Raw genomic sequence first — 23,177 nt, 5'->3', positions numbered from 1 at the left:
GATAAATAAAAAAAGCAGGGAGAACAATGCCGAATACGAAGGCGGCATTCCGCCCCATAGAGGGAAGCCCGATGGGGCGCAATTATTTACACGCGTCGCGCACACATAAGCGGTTTCCATTGTCCTCGGGCGACACGTACGCGTGGCCCAATCTTGACATTCTAAACACCTAATCCATCCTTCTGCGGCTTCGCCGAACAAACGCCCGCAGAAAATACATTCTGTCGCCGTTGCCTTCCTTTCAAGGATCTTCGTTCCTTTTATCACGAAGGACGGAGTTGTCTTTTGTCTCGTCGCGCCTCGCCGCACGGTCCATTCTACGAGGAACAACCTCGTGACAACGGGTTAATTGTTTTCGCATTGCGACTGTCTTACACCTGTTGATGCTCATTTTTCGAATAAGATTACGGTGGGATGTACAGGTGACATAAATCTGTGGAATTCATGGTGTGGTTAGTTAATAGGAGTATTTATTAATATTGTCGTAAATTGTAGGAGATTAATATGGCAAACTGCTAAATTGGCAGAGATTAATAATTAAATTCTTGTTATTAATCTTGTTATTAATATTTAAATTCCTCCTATAAGATGTGTCAGGTTGTGTCATTTTAAATTCTTACTGAAATAAAATCTCATTCGACTGAATTTGTATTCGATGGAATGTGTATTCGAATAAAATCTCATTCGAAAGAATTCTTACTGTCAGAAAATTTCACTCAAACGAATCCGTATTCAAACCACTCCTTACTCAACCAAAACGCTGTTCATTTCACGACCGCATTTCCACCGACAATTGCGTCAACGTCGAAACAGAGCCAGCCGTATTTACAACCCCGTACCGTTCTTTAACGTCCAGTCAAAAAGTTCTCGAACGCTTAAACGTTCTCCAGACGTCGTTCTCGATCGTATCGATCGCGATAAATCACATTCGCATCCAATCTCTGCGCAATTACTAGCCGCGCGCCGTGATATCCGCGCGCGTTGAATGTCGCCTAGGCGATATCCGTGGTTCCCCCCTCTTGCACCTCGGCGGATGATTTACGAGCGGAGGAACGACGATCCCGACGGCGAGTGCCGACTTTTTCCGCATAACTTTCCAACCCCATCCCCCCGGCACCGACGCTCCGAAACTTTTTGGCCGTGGCGCGCGCGCGATCCAAGGGCCGGGCCAGAAAAACTTCGGACTTGCTCGAAATGATGGAAGCCAAGCGATCGTGTAAGAGCGTCTTCCCCGCTTGTCCGAGGCTAAATTAACTCTTGAAACTTGTCACTTACGTGTAAGAGTTATTGCAGGGGAATTGCTGCAATTCTTGGTCGATTGAGGACGATTAGAAAGTTTCCTTGTTTCGCAGTCGCTATTAATTGTTTAGCCAATTGTGGTTGCTAAAAGTTGATAAATATATTATGAAAAATATAAATAATTCATAGATATATTTATGAATATTTAGAAATTAAATCTAAACTATGAACTCCAAAAAACAAATTTGAATTTTTATAATATATCCACCTTCCTAAATTACTGTTATATCTAGCTACTAAATTATCATAAGCCATCTAGCTTCATAAACATAATTGAAAAAGAAGAAAAGAAACGTTCTAATATAACGCGAATATTTTATACCTCTTATATTAAATTAATACAACACTATATTAACATAATATTCAATTATAAGAACTTTGTTATTTTACCTCAAAGCTCGTAGAATCGTTATGCTAACAATGCCCTTAAAAAAACGATTCCCTTTGCGAGGGCGAACGTAATGGAAAAATTACGTTTCCCAGTTAATAACAAACATCCAGCGATAGGAAGAAAACTCGGCCAAATGGAAATTCGGGATGTTTATGAAAATGACCGCGGTCTAATAGAGGATCCGGCGGCACATGTGTTTTACACGGTGTAGTCGCGCAGCGTCCCGCGCGGTTCCTCGGCACAGAGTCGAGCGAGCGCGCGCCCACGTCCCTGACATCCTCCGACACGGTTGGCCCCCGACGTGTGGGCGGAACAATTACAACCTAACCTATTTACCGATGATTTATTCGGCCTCTTATGAGGGCCTTCCGAAGAATTAGCACACATCGCGCACACAACGACAACCCCCGTAACACTACTTTCGTTGCGCGCGACACCTCCACCCTTCGCCTGCGCCTCTCTTCCGCTGCACCACCCTGCCCCCCTCCCTTCGCCGACCCTTTCTTCTTCGGCCGAGTTCTTCCGCGATACTTATCGCCGCGCCACGGTCGATGGGAAATCGCATTCAATGGCACGACCGAATTTCGTTTAATTTGCATGGTCTTTTAGCTTTTTGCTCGGCTTTCATGCTTTCTAAATTGTTTATTAAGTTGCAGTGGAATTTATTAGTTTTTAGTGATTGGAATTTTGTTGTGGTTCTGTCGTAATTTTGATGCGTATTCTTTATTATTATTTTACTATTTTTTGGTATATTAATTTTGTAGTAATTGGATGATAGTTTTGTATAATAATTCTAGGATCATTGCATGATAGTTCAAAATTAAAAAATTATTTTAAATCTATTCATTAATTTCAACCTAAACAAGAAGTAATAATATAACCACAACTGCAATTTTCTATTAATTATAGCTTGACTATCATGCCACCACTCAATAGAAAATAATAATTATTATTTAAAATACTGATGTACATAAATATACTCTTATCTAAAAATCTGAAAACAATTCCACTCACCAAATCGCAATTAAACTCTAATAACTCCAGAAATAAAGCTTTGTCTTTAAGTTCACCAAATGTTGACCCTAACTCCCGAATTTAGGTCTTTCGCGTACACCGCGTGGGCAGAGACTAAACTTAGCCCGCCTGTTTATTGTTTTCTCTCGATGAGTCACGTTTTTTCAGCTCCCCGCGTTGTGTAAGTTTTCCGCGCTGAAAAAGCGACGAAAGTATCGCGGCTCTCGCACTATGCTGGATTATTACGTCCATAAATCGAGGCCCTGTCGAACGTCTCCAACTATGAATAAGTCCCGCGGAACGTTTAAGAAAATGTACGCCGCTTCTGCGAGCACATTTTTATCGAGCACGGGTACAATTTTTCACTCGGCGACGCCTCGAATCGTTCATTACACGCGCGACTTTATAAACGATTGAAAGGAGGTATCGTTATAGTAATAAATTGTTGCCCTCCCCGAAGGTGGAGGAGATAGGGGGGGAGAGATAGGCGAGGATAAATCAACGTCAGAACTTACAAAACCCCGTGCTAACACGTTCATTGTCCCGTAATCTATACGTCAGGAGGGTATTGATACAGGCGGCCGTAAATCACGCGATAACCAATGGAACAAACATCGCGTTTGCGTGATTAAAAAAATCTTTGCAATATTTTCTGTTTGTTGGATGGCTTGAGTATGACAAGTATGAATGTTTAACGCTCTTTTCAGTGTGAAAAACATGTTGGATTCTTGTCAGTAGTATTGACGATAATAACCGTGACAGTATAACAATATTGATGATAATAATATTGACAATAATAATCGAGGCAATATTACTATATTGACAATCTAATAATCGTGATAATATTGCTATATTGACAATCTAATAATCGTGATAATATAATAATATTGACAGTAATATTGACAATGTAATAATATTGACAATAATAATAATTATGGCGCACGATTGGCACAATTGCTCTAATTTATTTATAGTGATTAGTCATTTTTATCGGGCATTAAAAATTTCAAATTAATATATAAATAAATCAAAAGTTAATCAATTTTAATTTCTGCACAGTCAGTCAGATGAGAATTTCATCCACAAAAATGTTCATCGATGAAAACTCCGATTTCGAAGATCTTGTTCACCTGACGACCTAAATCGGAACGAAACGCGGAAGTCGACCAATAAAATCGGAATCTCTGAAGCACACTGAACACCTGGAACATGAAGAACAACGTGTCCGCCACATCAGAAAGATTGGATGATCCGGATACCGACAGAAACGCTGTGTCCCGATGTTTCGGACAATTCGATCGCGCGGAATGCCTCTCATCAACACGTCCCTTGGCCTTGATGCGGGGGGGGAAAGGTCACCGCCGCGCGGTGTCAGATCGCGCAATTCCCGACGGTCGCGCCTGGGCACCTCTGGAATCTCCCGGCCCGCCGATCAAATCAGCGTGGGTGTTTTAATTACGATCAAATGAATCGTACGAGGAGATTCCTGGTTTCCCCGGGGCTGTCGCCGGTACATCGCCGATCAACTTGAATCGCCGGACCTTGAATCTATTGCAACGCGCCGATCGGCGTTATAGGGCTCAGGGTCTGACAGAAACCTTGGCGGGTTCGCGAAGATTCACTGTATTTCGGACTTCTGGATGAAAATGGAAAATAAAAGTTGCTTGATGAAAGATGAAAAAAGTCGGAGCAAGATGGGAAAAATTGTTTGGTTAGGTGGAAAAAGGCTGAGACAAATAATAAAGTTAAAGCTAGGTGAAATAGTCGGAGCTTGGATCCTTAGTTCTTACGTTGGAACAGTACTATCCTTGCTATACTGAGTTCGATAAGTATAAATTTCTAACCAGATCATTAATTAAAGGTTTTCGTTGAAAATTATGGTTTAAATTTTATTTATAAAAATCGTGTAATAGATAGAGTACCAAATAGAAGTATCTTCTATTTTTCAACAAATATCTTGTAATTTTGGAATTAAAATAGTCTCCAGACCAAAGAGTTAAATTTTATTCAAATTTTTAATTTTTAATTTAATTTAATTTTATATTCGGCAGGTTCGCTACAGCAGCCGTCGTCGGTTCGTCTTCTTCCGTCTTTCGAACTATTAAAAAGAGCTGTTACACGATGTAAAAATTTTATTAGTTCCGATCGAGCGATCTGCAACTCTGGCTAATAAAAATCGCTGCCAAAACTGATCGAGAATTGCTGAGCTTGTGCGATCCGGAAATGAACCGAGGATGAAAGAAGTCCGGGCGGAGACGCCATGTTGTCGGAATTTGCTTTTATTAACGATTTTATTAACACAGCTACGGCTCGCCGGACCTCCCGGCCCGCGGTATAAATTATACAATGTTACATACATATGTTACACTTTCTTACAGTGATTTTTAAATATATATATATATATTTATATATTTATATATTTATACTTATAATTAACGATCTCGCAGGTCGTAGCAGGGGACGATACAAAATTCGTGTATTCACAAGGCTCGGGTGGTGTTCGTCGAAACATCGGGATGCTGATCTTCGCGGACGAACTTGGAGAGCATAGTTAAATATAAAGTGACTAAAGTTAATAATTTTATTATCTCGAGTATCAAGAAAAATTGTACGCAAGTAAATTAAAAAGAATACCTAGGCTTCTATATTAAGTTTATTTAAACTATATTTATCATTATTATTATTTATCTATTTATTTAGTTATTTTTATATTTGCAAAGTTGGTTTTCCTTTTATTTTTTGGGTTCTGGATAATTTTAATATATATATTTGTATCGTAAAAAAGAGACAATGGTGGGTGTTGGTTCGTAAACTGTAAAAGTTCGTCGGCGAGATCGATCCCGTAGATCCGATAAATCTCTCGATCGAAGTACCTACGCAATTATTAAAAATAGTAGGGACTATATACGACAATGTTACAATACACACTATTCACACAACTTCGACGCAGAATGTACACCGTACTGTACACGAAACATTTACATATCCTGCGAACCATCGTTCGCAGCGTTGATAAAAAAGGACGGATAGTAACAATAATAATAACATTAATAGTAATAGTAATAATAATATTAATAACACTAATAGTAATAGTAATATTAATATTAATAATAATATTGGTATCAATACTAAATATTAATATTAATATTGGTATCAATAATAAATATTAATATTAATGATATTATTGATAACAATAATAAATATTAATATTAATACTGATAATATTATAGTAAAGGTCCTCGAGGCGTAGACACAGATCCTCACGCGTATTTACAAGAACAATGAGCGACTTTCGAATTAATGATTACATACTTTGGTAACGGTGATGACACATTTTCCGTAAGAAATTATTTGCGCGCTCCTAGGTCGACGCTTCGTTTCCCATATGCGACGCCCTGACTCGGCGTGGCGACCCAACAAAATCGCAGAAACCCATAAAAATCGTGGCGATCCTTAAAAATCGCGGCGGTCCTTAAAAATCGAGGCGACCCTTAAAAATCGAGGCGACCCATAAAAATCGTGGCGACCCATAAAAATCGCAAAAACCTTTAAAAATCGTGGCGATCCAAAAAAAATCGCAGAAACCCATAAAAATCGTGGCGACTCAAAAAAATTGTAGCAACCCATAAAAATCGTGGCGATCCAAAAAAATCATAGCGTCCCATAAAAATCGAGGCTGGACGACGGAAATCTTCAAACCCCATAGAACACATAGGATATTCGTCCGCCGCGAGTTTTAAAGAATCCTTCGAGCACGGAATCCCCCATGCGTCGTGCAGCTGCGATAAGCCACACTCGCAACGCGAATGATCGTCGAAAATGATTGCTCGTCACGCTGGAACCATCGTGCGAAACGCGAGCAGATTATGGTGAATTGAGCTCGAATCGTCTCGCACTATGGACGATAAGAATCACTCATGGCCAGGAAGACTATATACCTCGCTTCCTTTCGGAGAAACTCTACCTCCCCTTTATACGAATAGTTGTCCTTAGTATAGCATGTGGCTGCTCCTCGATGCACCTGTAACAATGTTGATAATCGAAAGATAGATATTATGTGAGATTAAAGTGTATTAAATATGTGTCATCGAATCCCAAAAATTGCGAAAAAGTTCAAATATCAAAGGCTCCTCGAAATTTGATGTCCCAAAGCGACACCGTCCACCCCCATCGAATTTTTTCCCATTCTCCCACCTAGTCACCACCAGGAATCCCCCGACATACCTAAATTCATTCATGGCACTCACCGTGGATGCTCGACGTGTTCTGCAACGAGCTCGACAGGGTGATCTCGGTCCCGGGATGTTCGTGTATCACCGTCTCGGTGATATTGTTCTCCGCTTCGGAATGGGCGCGACGGTGCTCGCGCGTGTGCCCCTCGTTCTTCCGTCGCCTCTCCGTGCCCACGCAGCAACGTTGCTCCCTCTGCAACGTCATCTCGTGGGAATAGACCGACTCGCCGTTCGAGAGCGAGTTGAAACGCTGCCGTCGCCTTGTGTTTGCCTGATTCGCTCGTCTGCCGACGATGCTGGCCGTGTCGTGGCTGCCGCGCGACATGTCGTTCACCCTTTCGCGGCGCTGCAGCGACTTCAGTGAGTCCTCGTAACCGCTGTCGAGGGGGAGGGAAACAACGACGAATTAGGTCGGCGGGGACCGTGCCCAGGTGGTAATTAACACACGCCTGTTAGCGGCGTCCGTGCGCGGAGAAAAGATCGAATAAAGACCGCGGATTTAATTCTCTAGATTTGTTAGAATATTGTATAATAATATATGTTGGAATATATATGAATGATATTTAGAGAATTTATACGATATAGTATAGTATAGATTTTGACGATATATTTTTAATATTTCATAAGAGGATACGAAGTGTTTAATAAGGTAAATGCAATTTTAACTCGACACGTGTCTAATGCACCCCCAAGGTTCTTCTATTCATATTATATTAATTCCATTAATCATATTAACTATATTACACTATTATAATACTCTAATTAGAGTAAAAAGATACAAGAAATATATACGTATAAATATTCATATATTATTATCATCAAATATCATTTTTCAATGGAGGTCCAAGAACATCAAAGTACAAAAGACTTTCACTACCCCTGTCTACTATCGCGTTAAATTGCCATAACTTCGCGAGATAAAATCGCAGCGACTCGATTCCGCCCTCAAATTGAACAGAAAAGATCAATCTATAAAACCTAGTAAACTACATGCCCGATAAAAAATTCTCTTGAACAACAATACACTATTCTCGGTCAAGAATATCATCGGCAAAAATGACTCTGATAATTCAGCGCGATAAAATATTATTTCCAGACCTAAAGAAGGCATCCTTTTCATCTTATCCTAGCTCAAATATCGAAGACGATATGTTCGAAAGAACCCTGAGGTAGCATCGCAGGACGCTGGGATCAGGCTGGTTAAAATTCGTCGCCGCAGCCGGCGCGCGATCCGTCGCGTTCGACTCCCGTCCGGCGGTGAGAACGGGCCCGATCGATCCCCGTACCCCCCCTCCCGCCCTCTCCGTCCGAAAGCTCTCTTTTCAATTTAGATAGCACGAATAGCTCCGTAAGTAATTCGACTTACTTGCTGCTCTCGCCGCTGGAGGGGCTCGACGAGTGACTGCAGTGGCAGGAGGCGCGCGCCACGATCCCAGAATCCTGACCGCTGGAATGCAAGGACGTCGCGGATGCCTCGAGGCCTTTCGGGGTCCCTGTCGTCCTCCCGGCGTGCTTACTACTACCGCCGATCCTGCAACCAGCCCCGGCACTACCGTCGACATTCGCGAAAAATATATAAATAATTCCCTCCGATAAACAGTGTTCCATGCATCGCGGGCCTCCGCGAGACAAAGGGAACGATTTTGTAATGGATAAGGGTGGTTTTATATAATCAAGAACATTAGACGAGTATGAAAGGCAACATGAAGAATCGAGAGTGTGAGTCGTGATGTATAGAATGAATGAGACAGATGGTTGCAGAATGTTAGTTGTTTTGTATAACATCGGATATATTAGGTCTATCGGAAAGTTCTGTCCGCTGATGTCATTCCTTTCGCAACGTATACTTCTCAAAAATGATGTTCATAAATCACCGCCATATATGCAATCGTAACTTATGCGCTGTTGACAACGTGGTGGTGATCTATGAACATCATTTTTGAGAAGTACATGTTGCGAAATTTCTAATTCAAATTTACATTTAATTTATTAATTATAATTTTTGCTCTTTTTATAATAAACTTTTCCAGTACCATTATTTATCTAAAAAATATTTGAAAAACAAATTTAACAATTCTAAATCTATAATCAAAATTTTATTCAAGATGAGTTAAAATATATTTATTTTGCAAAATGAATTCATTCGATGCAAAACTCTTCTTCCAATTCGCGTTTTTCTTCATAGCCGCAGATTTAATTCCTCGACTACCACGGCGCCGTAGTTTGCGTTTCCTGATATCGGCCGGCTTAAAAGATCGGCAAGAATCCGCGGTCCTTGTCGTCGAAGAGCGCAACCGGCCGCCTTGCGACGCGAAGGGAGGGAGGTCGGCCTGGCCCCCGATTCACCACCCACGGAATTTATCGGCTTCTCCGGCCGCGCCGCCATTAATTGCAGAAACGCCGTACGCTGATTCTACTCGGAAATGGAATCCGAAAAACCGCGCTCGAATTCTTTTAGACCGAACCGCTTTATCGAGAACAACGGGGATTTTAGTCGCCCCATCGACGAGGGGATGAAAGTGAATAATAGCTGTGGACGTCTTTTGAGACGGAATAAATAGCTGGTTTGAAAATCGAAGGCTTTGAAAATCAAAGTTTTTTCTGTGATGGTGGGAGAGTTTAGTAGATATATTAAAGAAGGATTTTTGTGAATATTGTTATTGGGTGCTGTGATAAAGTATAATTAATATGTCAAGATTTATGAGTTCTTAATTTGAGCAATCAGTGAAAATTAGAACAGGTGATATTTTAGGCGTTGATGATATGTTCATAAAATTATTTAATGAGAATTTACTTGACAAATTGAAAAATAATTTTTGCGAATATTGTCTTGCAAAATAAAATTAAAATGTCGCGTTTTGCAATTTTTTAATTTGAGCACTTACTATATCTAGAAAATGAGAATAGTTGATAATTCAGGACTCGATGATATGTTTGCAAAGTTATATTAAAGAAAGTTTACTAGATTATACAACAATTTTTGGAAATACTATAATTGAACATACTGATCAAATAAAATCTCATTAAAAATTCAAAAATTCAGTGAAAATTAATACAATTAATGTTTTAGACTTCAATAACATATTTTTAAAATTGTGTCAAATCATTTTACTAGTTACATTAAACAACGATTTCTGCAAACGTTCCAAATAAATTACAAACCGAATGCAGCGACTTTTTAGGACTCGCGCACCGAATTTCGACTTTCGCGCGGCGGATCGAAGACCGCGGGGTGCGCGCGCGGTGGGGCACGGAGGCGTGGCCGCAAGGTCTGAACAGGTCATCGAGAAACCCGATTCCGGTGCTCTGCACCCAAATGGTTAATAGGTCTGACAATGAGGTGGCTGCGGTGCGCGCGCGCGCGCTCCGCGAGTCCCTAACAAAACAGTGTAGCGTCAATTAATGGACTTACGCGTGGAAGCGAACACAGTTGGCTCCGTGCTCGCAGATGCTCTGCCGCCTCGGCATGTCGGCGCAGAACGGTTCTGGGTCGTAATGAAGGCCGTCGACGAAGGTCGAGAAGAGCGGCGGCTTCTGCAGCGTCGCGGTCGGATCTGCCAATGCGAATCCAATCGGGCTGGTCGTCGAGAACATTGCTTTCTGCCGACGCTTCCGACTGTAAGGCGAAATGCGGGATACTATTATAAGGGACGTTTATGACGTTTGTGATGGACGTCTCCGTGACAGGTAAAAATGCTAAATGAATCGCCGGTCGACGCCATGTTTTTCATGGGATTTGGTGATAGCAATTTTCGCAGGGAATTTTCGCGAGGAAAAATTCGCGAACGAGACTGTTTTCTGTAGCGTTTTTCAACGAAATGGAGGGCACTTTTGTCCGAATTTTTACCTCTTAGCTGCGGATGACGCTTATAGGCGTCATAAAATATTTCTACTGTGATTCAGGTTTAAATGATAATGAAATATAAAAATTTAATTAAGAAAAAACCTCGCATTAACTAAAAATTGTGACATTATTAAAAAATAATTATTTTCTACCCCTACTCGACCGCGAAGTATTAAAAAGACTAGCTTTAAAAAATATTCAAACATAATTATTACATCGAACATTTTCTAAAAATTCGAATCATTTATCAAGAACATTTCCGAAGAATTAAATCAATAAAATGACAGTAATCTCTATTAAGAAATTATAGCAATTTCTAAGAGGGGATTTAGCGAGAGATGGACGTATTATCCGGAGCTGTTAATTGTGCAAATAACGCATTAAAAGGTAAAACATGTTGCTATTAGGGGATCCCGCTAAATTGACTGGGGAATTAGCGGAGCAAAATGGTTAAGCGTTGAAAGATGAGACGTAACCCGAATCGTGGAAACGTCGTGGATCTCGTACCGTTTATTTCGACGGACACAAGTGACACAAAGAGCGCTGACGAGGGCGCCCACAAAGACGACACAGCCGAGCACCACGACGCCCACTTCTAGGGTGGACAGTAAGTAGCGTTGATTACTACGCCGCGGTGAACTTCCGGCGATGTCGAGGATATCGTATTCCTCCAGCTCCCGCTTGATGTCCGACTTCTTCTTGTGGAACACGCTGAAAGCACGGCAAATCGTCCGTATGAAATATATTTATTATACACTAAATCCACCGGGATATAAATTTATGGTAAAATCATTTTACGGTAAAATAATTTCACAGAAAAGTAATTTCACAGTAAAATAAATTTACGGTGAAATAAATTAACAGTGCAATATTACCATGCGATAGATTTAAAGTAAAATAATTGTACAGTAAAAAAAAATTTACTTCAAAATCAATCGATCATAAAATAAATTTACTTGAAAATAAATTAATAACAAAGGTATTTTCAAACATTATTTAACTTTTCTCACAGAAATATTGCACTAATGAAAAATGCAACTAAATATTATAATTTAACAAACTCAAAAATTCAACAAAAATATTACATTAATCTAAAGAAAAGAATTATGCTATTATAATAAATATCTAGCGATAAAATTAACGTGCGAAGAATATTGCAAGAAAACAAGAGCATAATTTTATACAAATACTACTTACTTATGCAACGTGTCCATGTCTATCATGACGTTCAAGTGAGGATCGATGGCATAGAGGTAAATGTCCGTGCTAAAAACAAAGAACATGCACGTTACTTTAAAACGATGTTTCGTGGCCTATCGTGAATGAAAGCCACTTACGACGTCGTATCGATCAAGTTCTTCTCGATGTGTGGCTCCAACTTTCTGACACGAACATCCAGACCCGTCACGTTTTGCAGTACTCTAAACAAAAAAATTGACAAAACTGCTGGTTAATTTAGATCTTCCGCCGCGTTTAGTATAACGGAATAATAAGTAAAATATAATAGAGTAATAAGGGATAATAATGATAAACATTGAAATGATAAAAATAATAGTACAAAATAGAAAATAGTAAGGAACAATAATAAAAGATAGTAAAATGATAGAAATAATAATAAAAAGTAAGAAAACAATGTAAAATGGTAAGAAATAATATTAAAAATAATAAAGTAATATAAAATATCAAGAAATAATAATAAAACAGTATAAAATAACAAAAACAATAATATTACTAAAAAGCAATAAAAGACTAAGAAAAATCGTAAGTTAGGAAAAGTGAAGCCAGTACAATGGCTGCATCGCGAGAAGTGAAAAGACGTTCCCCAATTTTAACAACCGGACATAACGAACCGAGTTTAACGATATCCGCAGACCACGTTAAGCCGGAATCTCCCGGCAGCGTCATTATACTCACGCAGTGATGTTCTCGAGTTGCGGTTCCAAGTCCATCGGTCTACGTCCGACGACCATCACGACCTGTTTCTGGTCGTCCAGCACGTACACCTACGGAGGCAAACAAACGCGTTGGATAATAATAAAGGCCGTTCTTGGCACTCAGTTCTTCTTAATATTTTTAATAATAGGACTAGACAATTGTTCATTTTTAAGCTTTAATCACGGAAGAATTAAATTTGATATCAATTTAAAAGAGATGAATAATTTTAACCCTTTGCACTCGAACGGTGACTCTCAGGCACCACTGATATTGTTCTTTTACCTTTTAAAATAATTTTTATAGCCACAATGTTTAATTTTAGAAAAATGTTAAATATGGCACTGTTGGTACGAATCACGAGAATTAATTTGGTATATAAAAAATACGCTTCGTCGCTTAAAATGAAAATGTTATAAGACAGAAGAATTATTTCAAATTTAGAGCTAAAATGGCTTCGAGTGCAAAGGGTTAATATTTAGTAGATTTTGCACGAAAGCACGTGGACGTCGTTATATATCCGGCGCTCGTCCATACCGGTCGTTCCATGGACGCCGGATATATCCGGCGCTCGTACCGGAAGGGTTAATAGGCTACCTAGGTCGGTAAGGGGTTAAGATAGCCGGGCGAAACACCGCATTGGTGCTTCGGACAACTTACGAAGACATTGGCGATGCTGCTGCGACCGTTCTCGGCGCCCCGTCTGTCGGTGGCCTTGACGTCGAAGCCGAACACGCGTCCAGCGTCGCGGCCAAAACTCGCCACGGACCGTACTTGACCGCTGAGTGGGTCAATGGCGAACCGCGGGGCGTCCTCCCGGCCAAGAATCTGGTAACGGATCTCCGCGTTCGCGCCCTCGTCCGGATCCTCCGCCTGCGGATTCATTAAATCCCTTTTATTCCGTGCCGTTCCACCGATTTCTCACCCTCGAGAAGTTTGAAACAATTAAAAAACAATTTTTACTGTAACAGGATTTTTTATTTAATTTTGCTATGGCGTTGTTTATGGGGAATATTGGCATATTCGACGCGTGGTTATTTCAACTGCAGTGATTTGTGTTTAAGGGTTGAAAAGAGCTCTAATAGTCGATGATAAAATTTGTATTTCTTTTTTTAATTAGGGGATGTAGAGTATTGGATTTTTGTTCTAAAAATGTGTTTTTAATCGGCTAAGGGCATAGCCGATTAGGATGGTCAAAACTGCCCTTAGTGCCCTCGACGATGCCTTCGAGGACCTAATTAATTCGCGCGCGTTTCGGACGCCGCACTGCCGGCGAGCTCGCAGCTTCGCGAAAAGCCTGAATTATGGGCCGGCCGACCGGCGAACACGGCGACGAAGGCTCGCTTCAAAGCGGAGTCCCTCCACTATTCGGCAACTACTGCTATTAGTAATAACACAGAGTGCTCCTGGATGTTCGAGGACCTGCGCCGCCGCCGCCGCACGGTAATATCAATTTGCTCGGCGTGTGTACAAACGCGAGCGCGAGTTTACCCCCCGTTGCCGCGCGCGTCGGATGCGGATAAATCATCCTTCCTCTTCGATTCGTTCGACTATTGTAAAGTCTGCTGGGAAGAACGGACCTTGGATTTATGTCGCGTCGCTTTGGAAAACGCGAGTTCGGCGCGACTGTTAATTTAAACGTTGGCTGGGTTGTTAAGGTTATGTAGGGAATCGGTTTTTGAGAGGTTAGAGAATTTTTGGTTAGTTGGTTTTTATATTGTTGAAACGCGATGTTTGTTTATTTTAACATACCGAAAATTGGCCGTTAAAATCCTTACGTAGTTAAAGCGATTTAATTTGTCAAAGCGAAATTAGAAAGATAATATTTATTAACACAGCAAATTTTTCATTAGAATTATACTGAGTTAATCATTCAATTGGAACTATTATTAATTATAGGAAAGTATTAAGTCTTCGTTAAGTAATATAATTCGACTCGGTAAAAACAATAGCGATCAGGAAAGAAATAAATGATCGCTTGCCTTCGCAATAAACAATATTAACAAGTGATTAAATCATGTTATAATTGTTTATAACGTCTCTCAGAGTCACTCTTTTTGACACGTTGCCTCGAGAAATAAATCGCAGAGATCGAGGATAAAAATGAAAGAGTGAAAGGGTTAAGGCACCGCGGCGACAGAGACGACAATTCGCGTTCGAATATATCAAGACAATTAAAGCAATTTTTCAAATTTACGTCGACGGAGGACGCGAGCTTTCACGGCCGGGTGTAATTAAAAAAGAGAAAAGTAAAAGCGACGACGTCGATCGATATTTCCCTTAAGGGTGCTACGCGGTCCGCGGCAAAGTAAAAAACCCGTCCGAATGAATCACACGTTAATTCGTCCGAGCATGTTTCCATTATACTTTCAGAGCGCGGGGCTCGGATCTGAAATTCAAATTGTCCCCGATTAATATCACTTTGCCGTTCGCGGTCCCGCTTGTATTCCATATTTTTCTCGTTCTTTGATCAATTTCGTTCCAACTGGCACTCGAGCGCTTTCGTGGAAACGAAACGCATCGACAACAATCAGCTTTGTCTAAATAAAATAGCGTTTCCCGGAGCGGTCTACCAAAAAAACAGAATTATACTGAATTCTATTACATTAAACTAACATTACTTGAAGCGAACGTTAATCTTAAGATTTTTTTTACAATATTTAATAATCAAATTTAGTAATAAACGGCGAAACAGGTGAATTTAATTTGGACGCCTATAGTACCAGGAAGCCAATAGGCGCCAACAGTAGTCAAAGGGTTAAGGTAACATACAGTACTTCCTCGCCGATGAATCATCATTAGAAATTCCATGCACGGAGTACTACTAATACTGTCTTTTGAGAAACAGCGAGAACTTATTCAAGGATTTAATAGTATGCATCGAGCCAGAAAGCGAGCCCATTACCGCGGTCTCTCGCGCTGGCCGAAACACGGGCAAACATTCTTGTCCGCTTAGAGGACGGCAGGAGACGAGAAAGAGGAAAGCTCGGAGCCGAGAAAGAGGAAAGCTCGGCGACGAAAAGGAGCACGCGCGAGATCGTCGAAGAGAAAAGAAAGGCGGCTAGGTGAACCGGCGCGAGAAGACGGCGGGTCGCGGAGCGAGTCGACGCGGATGAAAGGGTAAGGCAGAATGGCGCGAGAGATGGCGACGCGGAATGAATTGAAGCCGGAGGGGCCGGCCGCGGCGGTCCCGGAGAGCCGGGAGCTGATACCGCGGCTGAATGCGCGCGTGCATACTTGCATACGTACCTCGACTTTGACAACCTCGTAGCCGTAATGGGCGGTGGTGGGTATCGCGGCGAGGATGGGCCGGCCCTTTGACTTGAATCTGGGCGCATTGTCGTTGACATCCTTCACCCTGACAACGACCCTGGCCTCGTTAGGCGCCAGACCATTCAGCCTTTCACCGACGACCGGGTAAATCATCACCGGCATACCGCGACCAATCTTCACCCTGTCGACCCTGACCTTCGCCTCGTATCGATCGTTCACCTCTCTGTCCACGTCCGTCATCAGATACAGCGAGCCGTTCCTCGAGTCTATCGAGAAGTGCTCCCGCGAGCTGGAGTCGTCCGCCACGATGCTGTACCGTATGTGATCGGTCTGATGACCGTCGGCGGCATCTAGCTGAGCCACTTCGACAGGCACCGCGACGTTCTCCTCGACTTCTACCTCGTAGTACCTGTGCCGGAACGAAGGCGACTTCTGCAGCTCGTTGACAGCCTCGTCTTGAGCGTCGTCCACGTTCACCACTGTCACAAGAACCACCGCCGTCGACGTCAGGCTGACCGGCGAGCCGAGATCGCTGGCAGTGACTACAAGACGATGTGTTCTTCGAGCTTCGTAGTCTATATTCCCGATCGTGGTGATCGTGCCCTCTTTGCTATCTACCGCAAAGTACTGCTTCTCCGCCTCGCCCTGGTGGCTCAGGTCGAACAGGATCAGACCATTCCCGTTCCCGGCGAAGTCGGAGTCGTTCGCGTGCACCTTGATCACTTGGGTGCCGATAGGGCTGTTCTCGAAGATCGAGGCGTGGTATAGAGGCAAGGTATTGCCTTTAATGTCATTCTCGGTCTCGTCGTAGCCGTAGAACAAGGGAGCATTGTCGTTCACGTCCACGACGTTCACTTCTATCTCCACAGTCGAGCTTAGCCGAGGAGAGCCGTCGTCGCGAGCAATCACCACCAAGCGATGGGTGCTGGCAGTTTCTCTGTCCAACATTCCTGTTACTCGGATGATACCTTCGTAGGGTGCCACGTCAAAGGTTCTAGACACGTTTTGAGGGATTTCTAGGTTCTCGTTTCCGGAGACTAATTCGTAAGTGACGTTCCCATTCGCTCCAAAGTCAGAGTCCACCGCGCGGACGGTGCCCACCGCGTAGCCCGCGTAGACGCCTTCGGAGACGTCGAACGTGTACCAGGACTTGTCGAAGATCGGCGGATGGTCGTTCACGTCCTCCACGTGGATCCTCACCGTGATGTTGTCTATCAGACCGGCGGTGTCCTTTGCCAGGACCAGGAGGCGAATGTTAGTACCAGCTGGCAGGCCTCTGGCCACCGATATCTCCGCCGACCTTGGGTCCAGGTGGAAATATCGTCGGCTGGTGGTATCGAATCGTCGGGCGCCCGCCTCGTCCTCGCCGGATGTCGTCTCGTTCCCCAGGCTGTACGTTATCGCGGCGTTCCCACCCTCGTCCTTGTCCTCCGCGAACAGCCGTATTATCGGCGCGCCGATCGTCGCGTTTTCCGGCACCAGAAGAAGAGGTGATCGACGGCTGCCGTGGGGACGGCTTCCGGCGACAGCCTCCCCGGTATCGAGCACGTCGTTCCTCTCGAAGGCCGCCTCGGTATCGGGCTCGCTCGAGACCCGCACACCCTGATCCGGCAGCACGATCATTCTGATGAAGCTCGGCGCGTTGTCGTTCACGTCGATCACGGACACCCTCAGCTCCGATTCGGAACGTAGCCCGCCTGGAAACAACGAGGCGTTTATATAAAATTTTATATTTGACTCTTTGAGGTCATAGGTCAGATCTCGGCTAGCAAAATTATTTGTTTATTCGTTTTTGTATTTTTTAATCAAATCGAAACTGTGAATTACTGAATCTTTTCTTCTTCGTTTTCAGTGTTATGTAGTGTTATTTATTTTATGAAAATTTATTTTGATTAGCATGATACCTGTGTATCATATTTACTGGGCATCTAAATATTCACGAAAATAATATAGAATTTCACCTCGACGTTAAAAAACGAAATAATATTCGTATTAAAAACATTATCATTATTATTATGCATCAGCATCGCGATACAACCGTGTTTGTTACAGACCCTGACACAACCTTGTTAACAAGTTAAATAATGGATATGTTGACAGTGAAAATAATGGTTGCAGTGATTAAATTAATCGAGGTTCGCAGCGATTGAATTTTGATTCGATGATGGATTGATATCGATGGAGAAGGAAGAGGGGTGGGGGTGGGGGTGGGTACTCACCGTTGTCCGTGGCGACGATTTTGAAGGTGTAGTTGGCTTTCGCCTCCCTGTCGAGCGTGCGCTCATCGATTCCCTCGAAGTAGACTAAACCGGTTGTGGGATGGATCCTGAAGAGCTCGCTGCCTTGACCGTGAAGACTGAAGACGAAGTTTTGATTGATACCTTCGTCACGGTCCGTGGCCGCGATGGGGGACGACAAATTGACTTTGGTCCCCGGTGGGCTGTTCTCGAGGATACGTCCTTCGTATAAGGACGCCGTGAACATCGGCGGGTGATCGTTTTCATCGAGAACGATCACTGTCACCTGAGGAACGTTCGACAAATCTGTCAAGAATTTTTCATCGAGAAGAATAGATCTTCGATTTTTATCAAATGATAATAATATTGAACGATTAGAAATTGCAATTTTGATATTTAAAGTAGCAAATGTTTGATTGATTGTAATTATTATATTTTAATATATATTATTATATATTGTCTTAATAAATAATGTAAGATTAATAATTATTATTAAATAGTGATTGAATAGCATTGAGCAACCAAAAGTTGCCATTTTGGCATTTAGGGTACCAAAAATTTAATTTAGTATAATTATTATATTAATATGTACATATTGCTATAAATAATATTATAAATGAGTATGAAATTAATAATAAGGATTAAATAAATTTTGTATAATATTAAAGTTGCTTTTTCGACATTTAAAGTATCAAATACTGAATTCATTATAATTATTATTAATATCTATAAATAAATATAAAATACAATATAATATACAGTAAATATAAATAACTAATATATAGTTCTCGTATCAATCGAACACATAGGACCGCGTCGCACAAAAAGATATATTACACGCTCAGACGTCGAATAAAAAAATATAGACGAATGATACAGAACGAAAAATATGGACGAATTTGTTACAACGTTGATACCGGTTCGAACACGAAAAGCGTATAAAACAAATTTTTGGATAAACTGGGTCACGGACTCCGAAGCGCTAAACTTTTGCACACCGTCCCGTTTCTACCGTATAAAGATCGACGTGTAACAGGACTATGACAGATATCTGACTGTTTCTAAACAAACTATTTGAAAACGGTAACAGTATTCGAAAACCATAGTTGATTCAATTATACAGAAATCGAGTTTTCGTGCTGCAGAATTTTAGATGCGCGTCCTGTAAGTCGAACGATGATCGATGGCGGAACGTGTGCGACGGAGGGAACTGAATTTATGGGAACACGGTACTCCAATATTAGGTTTCAGTGTATTAAAAAAGAAAAAAAAAATGGGAATATCCCATAAATCTTCGACCGTGGCAAAATAAAGCGCGGCGCGAGAACAAACGGAATGAAAATTTCGGCGTTCGGCGACGCGAGATTCGATGCATTTATGGAAAGAGAATGGAGGAGGTACATGTTTCATTCATCTCTATTTCTTGGGATTGGACTTAGGGCAATTTTATTTTCTTCGTAATGTGTTTCGGAAATTTGTGTTATAGTATTTTCTATAATATATTAATTTTTAAGTTTTTTTTAAGTTTCACTCGAATGGCGACTCTGAGGCACCACGAAAATTGTTAACTAGTACCACGTCCCAAAAATAATTTTTACATCGACAAAGCTCAGATTGAAAAAATTGTCAACCAGCAAAATTGTTGGCAGGAGTCACAAGAGTCAATTGTTAATTTTTTATTTAACAAATTATTAATACAATGACTCTAAAAAATGCTTAAACACTTTCAACAACAAAACAACTTTCTCCAAAAATTCGATTAAACAATATCAAGATCTCAAAATATCAAACTATCAAAGATCTAAAAATATAAAACGCGTGAAACAACGCTTGCGAGAACTGCAACCACTTAAAATCATAGTCCTCGAGTTAAAATTCCATGGGGACCCAAAAAAAGTCGACTAGAACGAAGGGTAGGCGACTAAAGCGAAGGATAGGCGACAGTCCCGACGCGTCTCCAATCGCGTCGATCTCAAAGGACGTCCCGGCTCGATCAATTTGTCCGCGCTTCGAATCGGCAAAAGAAAATTCCCCGGAGTGGCGTTTAACGAGTTCGACGCACCCGGTACTCGGCCCTCGCCTTTCCCCACCGTCCACGGCCGAGGGGTTAATTACCGGGGGGAGGGAAAAACTTACTTGGAAAACTCCGACCCCACGGTGGCTCTCTGCAATTACGGTGATGCTGTAATTCTGCCTGGTCTCGCGGTCGAGGCCCTGCGGCGCGTACAAAGCGCCGTCCTCCGTGATCGAGATATCGGGTACGTCCTGCTGATTGACGATGAAAAACCGTGCGCCGCTGGTCGCGGACGTGCCGGTGGTGCTGTTTTGAGGTAGCACCTGACCGATGTACGTGCCCGGCACGTTCTCCTTAGCGTGGAACACCAGCGGGGCGGTGGTCGTTCCCCTGCAATCAACGGCCATCGAGTTTTGGATAAGCAAACACTGCTCTCCCGCCAGGAGCCGTTCACTCCTGACCTTTCGCCCGGCTTAGCGGCGGCCCGGCGAAATCAACCTATCAATTGCTCCCCCACCCTCTCTATTACCCTCTTTCTTACTCTGTATCGCTATCTCTTTCTCTTGCTCCCTCTCTATCTTTCGCTATTTCTTTCTCTTGCTCTCCCTATCTTTCGCTATCTCTTTCTCTAGCTCTCCCTATCTTTCGCTATCTCTCTTGTTCTCTCTTCCTCTCTCCGGTACAGCCTCCAATAATCGTCCCTTGGCGAACAGCTCGGTTGTTTTCGAACCCGTTTTACAACCCCCTCAAGCGCCGTCAAACCGATTCGAGCACACTTTCTTAGTGCAGCAGTAAACACATGCGCGCTTTCTCTCCCTCTCTCTCTCTCTCTCTTTGCAAGCCAGTTTACTCGTATCTGTGTTTGCCAAGAATTCGAACCGGTCGATGTTCTTTACTATTGTGGGGTCTTTCTTTCTGCTATGTATGTAGTATGAAAGGAAGAATGGTCGAGAGCGAGAGTGGTGCAATACGGAATGAATGAGAATGTTTGCACAGGCGGTTGGCCAGCTTCGAGCGACCTGGAATTATTGCCTGGGTTTGTCGAAGTTTCGTGTGGATGGATAGAGTGAAAGGGAAAGGAAGACGTGAGGGTGCGAGCAAGAGTGAGACAAAGAGAGATGAATAAATAGATGGATTGATAGAGAGATAGATAGATAGATAGAGAGAGAGAGAGAGAGAGGGAGAGAGGAGAGAAATAAAAGGAGATAGCGAAATATACATGGTGTCTTTGTATCGTTTTGTATTACCACGGAGAGCATCTTCTAAACAATAATCCCTACACTATATCACTAACACTTGTCCATCTAACACCAATCATATTTAATAATAACAAGATTAAATTCGCCTAACCTTTATTACAGTGTGCAGTTAACTTAAAAAAGAGGACAATTTCGAACAAAAAAATCTTCAAATTAAGTTCGAATAAATCGTTCTAATTTTACAATGTTCTATAAGCTTAAGTATTTGATTTTAAACTCTAGTATTTTATAAATTACCAATCGAAAAATTCAAAAATTAGGTTCGAACGAGTCGCTCCAATTTCACGGAGTCCCCTAAGCCGTCGAATCGCCGTCTCGGAAAGGAACACCATAAACAACCAGTTAAGCTTCACCGACCCATCGTAGTGCGAACCACCATAAAATTCGCCTAAACGATTCCACGAACGTGTGCGCTATCTACGGCATCGATCTTAATTCCCCAATTACAAGGAGAAACAATCTGCGTCCGAGAGGGAGGGAAGAGAGGGTGGGAGAGAGGGAGGGAAGGAAGGTTTCGCTCGTAGCTCGTTAAAATCTGCTGCCGGGAGACACGGTCGCCCCGCCGTTAGAGTTTCACTTACCTCGTGAAAATCCCCCTCTCGTCGTTAGGGTCGACCACGTGGATCGAGACGTTTGTGATCAGCATCAGGTCCCTCTCGTCGGTAACGACCGCCTCGAAATCGTACGTCGACCGGTCGAACCGCTCGATCTCCTCGACGACCGTGATCGTGCCGGAACGCTCCTCGACGGCGAACGGAACTGAAACACCGTCGCCGTATATTGTATGCAGCATGTGTCGCGTATTAAACGTGAGAGGGAGAGAGCAGAGAGAGAGAGAGAGAGAGAGAGGAGAGAGCCGGCTTTGCCGCCGCTGTTGCACGGGAATTAGGGTTGAATGTTTAAGTCTGCGGTCGTTAGGAATCCATGAGCTTCCACGGTTGTTCTAAGTAACTCTACTGTAGCGTATTAGTGTAGCAATGTAGTGTATTCTGTTACATCTTTTTCTTTGCCAATATTGTTATTTTTACTCTGCATTTACGATACCATTTATTTGTTATATATTCTTTATATTTAGCGCCCGTATAAAGCGGATAATATCTGATATTTTATTTTGCAATTATTTAATATCTAATATTTTATTTTATCAATTTAAAATCGATAAAACTAGTCTTTTTATTGCGAAAATTTATAAAACTCGAATGAATTCGATCTTCTCACATTATTAAGGTATACACTTCATTCCTGCTTGGTAAATATAATATTAAACGCCTACTTGTCATTTTAAACCGTGACTCAGAAAATTAGCTCTGAATTCATAACAAACTACCATTAGAATTCTATAAAAAATTCAATTCAATATTCCATTACTCCAAAAATCAAATTATTATTATAAACAAGATTTCCAAAGCCTTCTTCTTCAAACTCCACTATTCAGACAAATATATCTTAATATTAAATTAAAATAAAATATTTGCACATAAGATAACAAAAACGTCTATCAATAAACAACGTAACGCATCGAAAGGAGGCTAGATAATAATATGGATCTCCAGCTTCCCTGAGAACATTCATAGCTCGAAGGGCGTCGATCGACCCCCGCGGAGCCATGCGTCTCAATTAGCCATAAGATCCGCGACACCGGTGGACGTTAATTAATTAATAGCCATTGTAGAGAGACTCAC

The 23,177-nt window shown here is 42.0% G+C and overlaps 1 protein-coding gene across 1 annotated transcript in view; it reads right to left on the bottom strand.

The window, feature by feature from the left end:
- Positions 1-6,645: 6,645 nt before the first annotated feature.
- Positions 6,646-23,177, bottom strand: part of Cad89d (cadherin 89D) — a 53,015-nt gene continuing 36,483 nt past the window's right edge. The window contains exons 9-21 of the mRNA XM_078197424.1: positions 22,077-22,254; positions 20,359-20,626; positions 18,205-18,508; positions 15,962-17,682; positions 13,373-13,585; positions 12,695-12,783; positions 12,118-12,201; positions 11,978-12,046; positions 11,288-11,491; positions 10,349-10,552; positions 8,303-8,485; positions 6,952-7,313; positions 6,646-6,725 (exon numbers count right to left, since the gene is read on the bottom strand). Of these exons, the coding sequence (XP_078053550.1) occupies positions 6,694-6,725; positions 6,952-7,313; positions 8,303-8,485; positions 10,349-10,552; positions 11,288-11,491; positions 11,978-12,046; positions 12,118-12,201; positions 12,695-12,783; positions 13,373-13,585; positions 15,962-17,682; positions 18,205-18,508; positions 20,359-20,626; positions 22,077-22,254 (3,911 nt within the window). The 3' untranslated portion in view covers positions 6,646-6,693. The remainder of the gene's footprint in view (positions 6,726-6,951; positions 7,314-8,302; positions 8,486-10,348; positions 10,553-11,287; positions 11,492-11,977; positions 12,047-12,117; positions 12,202-12,694; positions 12,784-13,372; positions 13,586-15,961; positions 17,683-18,204; positions 18,509-20,358; positions 20,627-22,076; positions 22,255-23,177) is intronic.

The sequence above is a fragment of the Augochlora pura genome, chromosome 3 (genome assembly GCF_028453695.1).
Source record: "Augochlora pura isolate Apur16 chromosome 3, APUR_v2.2.1, whole genome shotgun sequence".
NCBI classification, from domain to species: domain Eukaryota; kingdom Metazoa; phylum Arthropoda; class Insecta; order Hymenoptera; family Halictidae; genus Augochlora; species Augochlora pura.
This window is presented reverse-complemented; position numbering and strand designations above follow the sequence as displayed.